The 12,185-nt window shown below is 39.3% G+C and overlaps 1 protein-coding gene across 1 annotated transcript; it reads left to right on the plus strand.

The window, feature by feature from the left end:
• Positions 1–3,444: 3,444 nt before the first annotated feature.
• On the plus strand, positions 3,445–10,879 carry LOC122876740 (T-box transcription factor TBX3-like). The gene is made up of 7 exons (XM_044197394.1): positions 3,445–4,025; positions 4,116–4,383; positions 4,728–4,874; positions 5,065–5,141; positions 7,298–7,407; positions 7,543–8,012; positions 9,350–10,879. Exons 1-7 carry the CDS (start codon positions 3,682–3,684, stop codon positions 9,650–9,652), a joined length of 1,719 nt encoding a protein of 572 aa, XP_044053329.1. The 5' UTR covers positions 3,445–3,681; the 3' UTR covers positions 9,653–10,879.
• The last annotated feature ends 1,306 nt before the right edge of the window (positions 10,880–12,185 follow it).

The raw sequence follows: 12,185 nt of genomic DNA on the forward strand, positions 1-12,185 counted from the left end.
TTTGGTCATAAATTGGAGAAACTGAAATGTTGACCTATTGATGGCGCTAGATTAAAAGTCAGGAGATCAAAGTTTTTACAATTCATCCTCTGAGGACCATGAGTGTGTGAACCAAATATCACAGCAATCTATTATATAGTTATTGAGATATTTCAATAAAGAACAAAAAGTCAACCTCACAGTGGCGCTAGAGGAAAAGTCAGAGGATCACCAAAGTCAGTAGGATTCATCGTCTGGGTACCATGGTTGTCTCTACCCAAGTTTGTACTTATCCATGTAGTACATGTTGTGATATTCACAGCATAAGTGAAAAAATTTGACCTGCTGGTGGCGCTTGAGGAAAAGTCAGAGGATCACCAAAGTCATTAGAATTCACAGTTCTCCATGTGGTATCTCTGTAGACGTTTGTAGTCGCAATGTGTAGTTACTTTTTTGAGAAAGTGGGGGTGACGTGCAGCAAACGTGACGTGCGGTAAGGACTCAGCCTTAATTTTTCTTTGAAAAATGAAAGGTGGCTGACCTATGACCTTGAGTCAGTGGTTGCATTTCTCATACTACTTTCGATAATAAATACCATGCATTTACATTATGTAGATTTAAGAAAAAGTAAATTCCATAATTTAGAAATTGATCAACCTAATGTCGTTGAACTTACCTTCCGCAACATCCTGACTAACTGGTAAAAACTTAAGGCTGTTTGTATACGTGTTGCCTCACTTCTTTTGGAAGCACCCTTTTTGGTTGCTGGATGCAGGCTCTAGTAATGGTGATATCGGTCAGTTAGTTGGTTGTTGACCATTTTGGTCCATCCCAACAACTTTATTGATCACCTGGCTTTTCCATCTCAAGCTAGCAGCAGGACAAAGTTTTCACTTAATCTTATCTCAACAGCTATTTGATGGATTGGTGCAAGATTTTGTAGACATTCATGGTTCACAGAGGATGAATCCTACTGGCAATGGTGATCCCTTGACTTTACCTCTAGTACCACTATGAGGTTGACATTTTTAGTTCAGATTTAAATGTCTTAACATCTATCGGATACGTGACAAAGGTTCCTTTCCCAGCTCTCCAAGCTGCTCTTGCCTTATGGACCATATCCCCGCACCCAAAAGGGTCCATCCAGTAATGTGAAGGTTTTACTAGGGAGAATGTGTTACTGGGCAGTGACCCAGTGGAGATCTGCGGGTTTATCCTCAGTGACAGGTTTCACACGCAGCTTGTGGGCCAAACCCACAAATAACAGCCAGGCGTCTTGTTTGCCATCATTCTCTGGCCTGTTTCAGATTACTGACTGGCTCTTTGAAGTTGGCTGACGAACAGGCAGGGTTTTCCCCTGCTTCTCTGCCAGAAAAAGATTGGGTCATCAACAGCTCTGCCACCCACTGCATATCTTGGATGAACTCTGAATAAGAAGTGTGCTTACTTAGGCATTCGATCAGAGAGCCATCGGGAAGCTGTAACAAAAGGTCCAGTGTGAGGTATTTCCTGATTTCACAGTAAAGTCCTCGCTGAAAGAGAAGCCTCAGTGTGTTGCTTTTAGAAAAACTGCTGTAACCCCTTACTATTGTTTCATCAAAGGCCATGACTTAGAAGTAACAAGTTATAAATAAGTGGACAGTCATTGACACCAAACCTAAAGCACAGTGGCTGCAACTCTTGTATTTTCTAAGGAAACAAAACTCATTTCATTATCGCAAGTCAATGATAGTCCTGTTTAATATGTCTACGATTTAATGGATTTTCTGTTTTAAAAAAAGCAAAAGGTTTTGTTTTTGTAACCTGTTCATCACAGACACGAACAACCTGTCATCCATGTCAAAGATCGCCCATTGAAATCATCCCAATCACACTTCATATGAATGCTTTTCAGTTAAGTACAATCAAGTGAACACACATTATGAATGGACAAAAGGCAGTCTACAGGTAGTGTCTGGGTTAAGGGTTGAGTTATGGAGCCAACATTGCCAGAGTCAGGGCATTTCACTGCATATGCAAGTGAAAATTAGAGTGTGCGAAGGTGAAAAGTTACTTGGATGCACCGGCGAGTAACTCTGAGTTCAGTCATGACATTACATGGCTTTAGTAATGTCTTAATTTTTATGTTAAGAAAGACATGAAAAAACCCGGTACCCACGATCTTTCCCTAACATTAACCATACCAGAGTTGCCATGTGCAGATATTGTAGAAAGTGAGAATATGAAAAACATTCAATGGAACGTGATCCAGGATTTTTCCGAATCGTGTAATATTATAACCTAATGTGCGAAATGTAAGTAATACAAGATAATTTGAAAAATCTTTACTCAACTTAATAAATTTCTCTCTGAGTTTTCAGTCACATCCTGGAGCCTTCATCAACGAAGCCAATGAGGGTCACGAGATGCTGAAGCTCCAGAAGAATTCTAGTAAGTGGACATTGAGTTAAGAATACTTTGTTGCAAAATACACTTTCCAAGTTCAAGAATCAACCTTTAGGCTTTGAGTGAAACACTTCTTGATTTGTTTGCTGAAAGGGGTCTAATGTAAACTCAAACGTGCCATGATAATAATGGGATAATCTTACAGTGATAATGTGTTTCTGTGGTAAAATGCTGCATTAATATGTGCATAGGTTGAATCACTATTGGTATGTATATTTTTAGGAACTTTAATTTTAGTAATATTGATTGTTTTGTTGTATTAAGGCAACATACAGTAATTGTCTTTCTTCACACTTTATATTTTGATGTGACTTCATATTGAGCACCACCTCCTCATGTTGACTGTTACTGTAGAGCCCCTGCAGTGCTGAACATCACGGGTGGTACATGTATCCTGAACCTGCCACCCTCACTCACAGAAAGATTTCCCTGGGACGTTCCTACGCTGTCATGGACCATTGAGCAATAAAAAGCCTGTAACCAAACCCAGAGCCTAATCCAGCCGGGACAATCGCTGGCAGAGGCTGCACCTCCACAGAGCTGAATCCCTGCAGACTGACCCCATGCAGCCCTGCATGGGAGGAGAGACCACATCAGTGAAGCTAATCAAACCACAGGGCACTGGAATCATATGGGAAGACAGAAAGTCAGCGTCTGTACCAGAACGTTGGGTTGTCACTCAGATTTCATGATGGTGCAGTTCTGGTGTTCATCACAGTGTTTATGGGGGACACTCAGATGGGGCAACACAATTAGAGTGTAATGTATCTTAATATAAACTGAGGGGAACAAAGTTAGAGACACTCACTTTTGTGCCTTATAAAGTGTTGCATGTGAGTTCAGGTTCAGGTGGTTCAGGTTTGGTGTGTTGCTTGATTAATAAAGTTGTTTTTTTTAACCACAACCAGCTTCATCAGCCAATAAAGAAACTTCAGGCAGAATTTTCCTGCATATCTACTGCAATACCAGGGAAACTCCACCCACTGCTGGGTGTCATACTGAGTCCAACGTGTCATGGAGCAAATCAGCTTGGACACAGGCTGGGAGGCATCAGAGCGCGCTGAACTGTCGGCAGGAGTTTTCTAAGATAAAACATCCAGAGAAAAAGCAAAAGTAGTATTAAAGCTGCTACCTTTAATGCGTTTTAGTGACTTTAAAAATATGCAGATACGTTTATCCTGCAGGAATCAACGTGGCGCAACCCAAGTGTAACCCAACCAGAGTTGTGCGTAAAAGTTTATTTTTCCTTTGGAGACCATGCGCAGCTTCTCGGAGCCGTGCGTCCCAGGCGAGGTACCACAAGGCTTCCCAACAAGAGTCGGAGATGCGGCCCTTCACGGGACCATCTTGGCCGGACCCCCGCTTTTCTCAGCCATCGTCTTATCCTCCCGAGGACCATCAGATCCCAGTTTGGATGCCAGCGCGGACCGGATGATTCACACGCCGCCACCACAACAGTCTTCGATTTTGTGCAGGCCTCCCGAAATTATGGAGGGAGGGGAAATGACAGAGGATGAGCCGACAGTTTATTTGGAAGCCAGCGACCTTTGGAGACAGTTCCACAAATGCGGCACTGAAATGGTCATTACAAAATCCGGGAGGTACAGTAAATGTGGTATAATTACGCATGGATGAAGGTTTTACTGTGTTAATGAATGCATGCATCACGCAGTTACCTCTTCTCCCTGCAGACGCATGTTTCCGCCGCTCAAGGCCAGGTGCGCCGGGATGGACAGAAAAGCCAAATACATTCTTCTGATGGACATCGTGGCGGCTGATGACTGCAGATATAAGTTTCATAACTCCCGCTGGATGGTGGCGGGGAAGGCGGATCCAGAGATGCCCAAACGCATGTACATCCACCCGGACAGTCCGGCCACGGGCGAGCAGTGGATGTCCAAAGTAGTCAACTTCCACAAACTGAAACTGACCAACAACATATCCGATAAGCATGGATTTGTAAGTTTGGATTTTGATTTTAGCTATTTTTTTTTATAAAAACAAAAAACAAAACTAATTTTAGCCTATAATAACCAAGAATCAGTTTAAGGCACGCAGTAGCACGTTTATGGCCTTTTGGTGATGTCTAGTGTTTCTCAAACATTTAAATACAGTAGATTTGCTGTAATGCATAAAGTAATCTACTGAATTTAATATTATGTTAATACATTTTTCTAGTTATTGCTACATCTTCGCCATAACAGTTTCATTCCATTTTTAAACCATAAAACTGAATAAACGTTTTCCCCCCCACCTTATTTCCCAAAATATGGTTTTAACTTATTATCATTTTATATTTGCAGACAATTCTCAACTCGATGCACAAATACCAGCCAAGATTTCATATAGTGAAGGCAAATGACATCCTGAAGCTGCCTTACAGCACCTTTAGGACATTTGTGTTCACTGAGACAGATTTCATCGCAGTAACAGCTTACCAAAATGATAAGGTAAGAGGTTTGGTTTGTTTACTGTAACACCAACCTGCGCTCAACCTTCCAACGAAAAAAGAAGCTCATGTCATTCACAGTGTGATTATTATTATTATTATTTTTTACTATTTAAGTATATAATGATAATCAACCACGTGCCATAAAGACATTTAGGTTTTATCTGGCTCTCCTTTGTACCAATTTTCAGATCACACAGCTGAAAATAGACAACAATCCTTTCGCGAAGGGATTCCGAGACACGGGCAACGGAAGAAGAGAAAAGAGGCAAGTTATTCGTTTAAGTCATTCACTCATTTAATTACAAAAACAACATTTTCTTGCAGCAAAAGCCAGATTTGCTTTATGGTGGAGGCCTGTTTTTCTTATAGTCCAGCTCCATGTGCTCTGTGCCACAGATCTGACGCTGGATAGTCGTGGAGCCTTTAATTAAGCAAAATTAGCAATACCGAGATGTAAAAACGCGTTATTACATGTAGAAGTTCTGCCCTCAACATTTTACTTAAGGTAGTATTATCATGCAGAACGTAGGTTTACTTAAAGTAGCAAACATAAAAATACACATTATGCAGAATGGCCCCTTTCTATATGCTGTGTGTTGTTGTTGTATTTATTATTATTATTATTATTATAATCATTGTTGAATGTGTTATTATAGTCATTATATTACTGCATTATTTGCACTGATGTATTAATGTATAAGCAGCATTTTAATGTTGCAGCTGGGACCTAATTTTAATACTGTTGGGTAGTTTAATCTAAAGCAGTGTATCATTTCTTATAAAAGCATGGTATGTTTGTATGTAAAACCTTTATCTGCAAAGTAACTATTAGCTATTGGTGTCAGATAAATGTAGCAGAGTAAAAAAGTACCATATTTTCCTCTGAAATGTAGTGGAGTAGAAGCAGTAAAGTACCTCAAAATTATACTTAGCTATACTACTTGAGTAAATGTACTTAGTTACTTTTCAGCACTCTGGAACATTTTCTTTCCATCTTGGATTCAGTCTGGTGGCCACTTACTGCTGCTACTACTACTACTACCTTTACTTCATTTTGTAGTTTAGTTGTAAGCATAGCCATAGCCAGGATTTTCCACATAGGCTTCTAGTGCACCACCCCCCTCAGAAAATTCTCAGAAAAAATCTCTAAAGTGCCTAAATAATTTAGATTTGTCATATTTTATTTATTCAGTTAAATGTTAGGTCATTTTTTTCCTGTAAAATTTCAAGCAACATGAAGGTCTTCCTGTTTTTTCAAAGCCTTTTCCTCTGTGCCTGGAATACAATTCTGGTTGGGAAATATACTGAATAATGTATTTATTGTACTAAAAGTGGTCAAATTTAAAAACACTGGAATCAGCCTATAAAATAACCACAAAAAAGATATATTAACCACCATTTATAAATTGTCATAGGTTGCTAAAATGTCCAGATGCCCAGAAAAATTACAGAGGACCTAACGTTGTGTCCATAACTACAGTGAACATACAAATATTTTTTTTTTATTAGGGTGAAAGTGGAGGAAATATTAATGCAAATGATATAAGTTAGTTTTTATGACAATGTGATTTCATTATCAATGAATCTGCTGATTAGTTTCTTGATTAACCGTTTAATTATTTGGTCTATAAGATGCCAGAAAAGGGTGAAAATGCCCAGCACAGTTTCCTAAAGCCCAAGGTCTTCAAATGTCTTGACTGTCCAGAAACAGATAATCAGTTTAGAATTATATAAAATCCTCAGATTGGAGAAGGACTTCTTGCTAGGGTAAATGTCATAACGATTAAATGATTATCAAAACAGTTGCCAATAAATTTTATCTTATTCTGATGAATCCACAGAATAATACTAAATTAAAGAATCATTCAGGGTATTTTCACCCTGAGCATTATGTTGGCAGAATTTGCTAGAAAAACAATTTAATTATGAATTGCCTATATGCATTGCATCTATCCTTTTCTATCCCGTACGACCACAGAAAGCTATCTCCAGTGATAGAGTGCTGCCAAATGAGCGCAAATTTCAAACTGTTTCGACCGTAAACGTGCCAGAGCAGCCGAAGGAAATGTTTTTCCTAACAAGTCGTCTTGGTAGGATGGAGCACAAGTCGCACATTGGTTCAGCAAGAATCTACTTAAACTGCACACTCATTGTCCAAGCCTGTAAAAGTCAACATGATGCTGCTGCAGTATTATCAGGTCACTTTTATACTGCTGACCGATGTCAACTCTGAACAGAGAAACAATACTTTCAACTTAAGGAGATGGCGAATAAGCAGCATAAATGCTCCACTTCCAATTGATTGATGTCTTGCAGAAGGATTCTAAAATAAGGATTCGAATCATCAGCAGTTTTATGTGTCAGTTTTTCTTCTGCGAAATTACTTTCAGTCAGTTATTTTCCCTTCTTTTGTTACATTAGGAAACTACAACATTCATCACAAAAGTCTAAAGAGATGCGGATGACTGACGTGAAATCTGAACCTGTAAAGGATTCGTCTACACAATACTCCGACAATTCCAAATCTTCAGGTACAGAAAATGTGTTTTTCACAGACACTACTCCCACCTGTGTAATACTCACTTTGTCAATACGTAACATTCTGTGAGGCTTCAAACATGAATTCAAAACTAACTTTCCCGTTTATCTTTTTTTTTTTTTTCAAGATGCTCATGAAAGTGACAGTGACAAAGACGATAATATTGAGGACAATCCTGGACAAGAGGTGCGCCAAATCCACCAGGAAACAAAAACTGAACCAAAGGTTTCCATAACAGAGAGGACAGTACAGACTCCAGCTGGGACACAGAGAGAAATGGACCCCAGACAGAGGCGTGTCAGCAGTACATTAGCTGATGGAGCGGGTTACTGCCAGCAACACGACTCAGAGAAGGAACAATTGTGCAAATTATGCAGCTGTTTTGCGCACAGCTGTGTTTATCCACCGGAATTACACAGACATCTGCAGGATCCGAGTATCTCCAACAGTCTTCTTCACTCTGCTCAGGTAAACACCTGGAACAGCTGTGCCGTCACGGACAGAGCAGTGCCGTGTGGACTGAGCCTGGCAGCACCTGTCAGGACTACAGGAACTCCAGGGTTTCCCATCAGTCTTCAACAGCACGCGCTGGTGCAGGTACACGGACAGCCAACAAACCAGTGTTATTAAAACACATGACATACTTATAGAGCACATCATTTTTACATTTCATTAGTACTCGAAAAATCCAGACAGACTGAGTCATCCCAAGTGGTGGAAGAAGAATTTAGATAAGTAAAAGTAGCAATATCTCTCTATAAACTTCAAAATCCTGCATTCCAGTAAAATGCACTTAAGTATCAAAAGTAGTCATTGTACAAGAGAATGGCCCCTGTCAGTGTTTTGTTGGGGGTTGTTACACATTATAATTTTGGATTATTACTATTACTGATGCATAATCATTTGTAAGCAGCATTTGCAGCCAGTTGATGTGGAGCTAATTTCAACTCACCATTCGCTCACCGGTATTTCATCAACACATCATCGTTTTTTTTATCTTAATTTGCAAATTAATTGGTATTAGTAAAAAGTAAAAGAGTAAAAAGTAGAAAATTTGCCTCTGAAATGTAGTGAAGTAGAATTATAAAGTACTCGTACTTTACATTCCAAAGTTTAGTTGAAGCTAGTGTGAGGGTATCTTCCAAAATTACAATCTTTTCGGTATAAAATTCTCACTTTGTGTTTTCTTACTAAACTGCAGTGGAAGGAGAGTTACACAAGACGTTAACTTTGGAAGATTTGTCTAACTCATTCTGCGGATGCCTCATATTACCTTTGGTTCAACTTTGGAATGCATTTTTACACAGAACGAGGACTGTGTATTTTGTCCCCCATTACTTACATTAGAAGCACATCAGGGAGGGATCTTTTAATGTCCAGTATGAACGGGAGGAATGATTAAAGCAAGCAAAAACGGTTTCATTGTACAAATGGGCACCTTTTAACACAGACTTAAAAAATTGTGCAACTATCCTTTCATTTGTAAGCAGCATTTTAATGTTGCAGTTGGTCGGTTGTAGTCACTACAGCTGTCAAATGAATGCAGTGGAGTAGAGGAGTACAATATTTACAATATTTCCCTCTGAGATGGAGTGGAGTAGAAGTAGAGCAGCATAAAGTAAAGTACAAGTACCTTAAAATTGTACTTAAGTAGAGTACTTGAGTAATAGTTAATGAATGTCAAAGCACAGTATCCTAATATAATGAATCCAAGCAGTGTGCTAATTTAAATATTAATTACCTGAATGATCTGCTCTGTGTACCTACTGTTCAAGAAGGACTTTACATCGGGAATAAATGATGTTTGTTATTTTTTATTTATATAATATTATGTATTACATTTTTACACCATTATATCAGTGTTCTGAGCTGTCACTTTTATTCTTTAAAGAACAACTGATGATCTGTTGTATGTGTTTTCCCCTTGTTAACAGGACCTGGTGAGCCTTTCACACTTTGGAGGCTTTCTGTTTTATCCCTACTCCAGGTTCTCGGCACCATCAGCCCAGTACCTCGTCCCACCAGTGCGGTCCAGAATGGATTTCAGAGCCTATCCAAGCGTCCACAGTCAGGACTATCTAACCTCTCCGATGATATCTTCATCTGTTTCTCCTGTGGCTGGCGGTGGACTGAAATATCTCGCCTCCGATTTGCTAATGCTACCCAAAACAGACCAGAAGAACTCAGTGGACGACGCTGAAATTGACTGTAGTGAAGAAGAACCACAAAGAGAATGAAAATACTGACTTGAGAGCAGCTATTGCTGCTTTCGAGTGTCCCTACCTGTAGTCTGCCCACTCCCACCTACAGAGTCGAAAGGCTGTTCTGTTTCGTGGGAATGACACTAAACTTACTTGGCAATGAAACTTGTGTATTGGTCTTATAGTCTACATCTGCATCTTATTGCCTACATCATGACTTAAGACTGAATCACTGTGGTGCAAAGAGCATTTTATTTCAACAAATGTAACTTAGTTTATAAATAACATATTAAGTTGTGATTTTATTGAAATTAGGTGCGGCTCGGTGGATTATAAGGATGCTGAATTAATGGCTCTTCTAGATTCAGAAAATGTCTTTCCTTTGAGCCTAGAAAAATGAGACTGACCGATTTCTGATTGAAGTTTGGTGTATAGTAAATTAAATGAATAACATCCAACATCCTCCATACATAAAACCCAAAAAACGGAACCTTAAGAATCGATACTTAAAGAAGCTCTTTCCAGACTTTTCTCCAGTGAAACTTCCCGAAAGGTTATTTGCCAACTTTACCATTTACACACACATGTATTTGAAATTAATATCTTAAAACATTTCAGCTTCTTTGCATTTAAAGAGTCCATGAGATTGTGTGGATTTTCTTCACAAATACTGATCCAATAAATGAAAAATTATCCGAAATTTATCCGAAAATTAAAAATTAAAGTTAAAAAAGGTATATTTATTTAGAGAACAGTCAATATCTGGTTTGATCAAATTTGATTGACAGCGATTAACAATCTATATTAACTGTCAAATGTTGCTCAATCCTGATTGGTACATGGAAGTATGTGGCATCATCATTTTTCCAGCTGAGCCCCGCCCACTTCAAACCAGTGAGAAGAGCATAAAGAAAAGAAAGAAATACAGAAATCTCTCATGTGACATAACCACATAACCAAAACTGTTCAAACTGGCAGAAAATATTGTGTTCATGTAGGAGCCCATCACTCATAGTAAGAAGCAGATAAAGAAAACACGTTTTCGGGGCCTTTAAGGAACTAATGTTATGCTATACATTACATTCATCCAGCAGACAGCTTTCTCTAAAGCATCTCACATTTTTCCCGATGTACATACACCACAAGGAACTGTTTGGGGCTCAGTGTATTGGTCAAGAGTTCGACATGCGGACAGGACGATACGAGGATCAAAGCGCCAACCTACAGGCCAGATTTTGAAATGTAAAAACAACATTACACAAACAGCAAAAGTTATTAAAATTTCTGATTAAATTACCCCACTGTGTTTTCTTTTTGAATTAATGCTCTTTTCATGTCCTGTCCTATGTCATTCAGTCACTAACCTATACATGGTGATCCTTGTTTTCAGCTGCAGTCGTTGTTGAAACTCCTCTGGAAATCAACAACTCAACTAACTAAATTTGAACTCAAATAAGTGTCTTAGAACTTTGTAGAGAAATTATAATTTTCTCTATGTCACAAATGTAAGAGATTTGTTAAACCATGTTCAGTATAAAATAAACCAACGTTAAGTTGTGTAATGAAGGGCCACAAAAGGCATTTTAGTCCAGACATTTAAAGGGATAGTTTGGGTTTTTTGAAGTGGGGTTGTATGAGGTGGTTATCGACAGTCAGTGTGTTACTTACAGTAGATGGGGGTCGGCACGCAGCCAGTTTGGAGAAGCAGACAGCTGCTCCGCCACAGACGCTCAGCTCTGTATTATTGTGAATGGGGATCAACAGTAATACGTATTTAGACTGCCAAAAAAAGTTCGACCTAAAAAAATCAATATCAGTCTAAGTGTACACTATAAAAGTAAAATTCTCTGCGCTTTACTGTGCTGTCAGACAGCCCTTTCCTTTGGCACTACATTTTCTCAACCGCAGAACTTACGATTTGCGAGCGGCGTAACACAGTGCGCTGCGAAGCAGTGTGTATACGTAGGAACATGGAAATACATATTACTGTTGATCCCCATTCACAACAATACAGAGCTGAGCGTCTGTGGCGGAGCAGCTGTCTGCTTCTCCAAACTGGCTGGCTACTGTAGGTAACACACTGACTGTCGATAAGCACCTCATACAACCCCACAATCCCAAACTATCCCTTTAAGGGGCTCTCATCAGCTTGGAGCCCAAAGATGACACAAAAAGTAGCTAAATGGTATTATTTCCAGGTGCACGACGTCAAATGTAAACAAAAAACATGGCTGACTGTGACAAACTGATGATTCTTTGTCAAGTGTACACACAACTGAACTCTCAGCAGTGCAGCCTCAGCGGAGGAAACAACGACACATGAACAGACGCCATTAGACATATTATTTTACGACACTTTTATACTCGGAAACGTATCTTCATCTTCCACCAGCCTAATACAATACTGCAGTCCACAAATACATCCTACCCCCCTCCCTTATTGATTGAAATGTAGCCTAATGTGTGCTTCCATGGTGCTGCCACTGTTGTGTGACGTCAGATAACTGCTTCTTCATGAAGGTGGGGTAGATGGATTTGCCCCGAGTTCACAAGTAGGAACATCGACTTT

The sequence above is a fragment of the Siniperca chuatsi genome, linkage group LG5, assembly GCF_020085105.1.
Source record: "Siniperca chuatsi isolate FFG_IHB_CAS linkage group LG5, ASM2008510v1, whole genome shotgun sequence".
Taxonomy (NCBI): Eukaryota; Metazoa; Chordata; class Actinopteri; order Centrarchiformes; family Sinipercidae; genus Siniperca; species Siniperca chuatsi.

What these genes read in the sequence shown, in the direction of transcription:
- LOC122876740 (XM_044197394.1), top strand. Translation starts at nt 3,682, where the DNA reads ATGCGCAGCTTCTCGGAGCCGTGCGTCCCAGGCGAGGTACCACAAGGC. An exon ending in CAGCTTACCAAAATGATAAG is followed by an intron (nt 4,875 to 5,064) that starts GTAAGAGGTTTG and finishes ACCAATTTTCAG; the next exon opens with ATCACACAGCTGAAAATAGA. An exon ending in AACAGCACGCGCTGGTGCAG is followed by an intron (nt 8,013 to 9,349) that starts GTACACGGACAG and finishes CCTTGTTAACAG; the next exon opens with GACCTGGTGAGCCTTTCACA.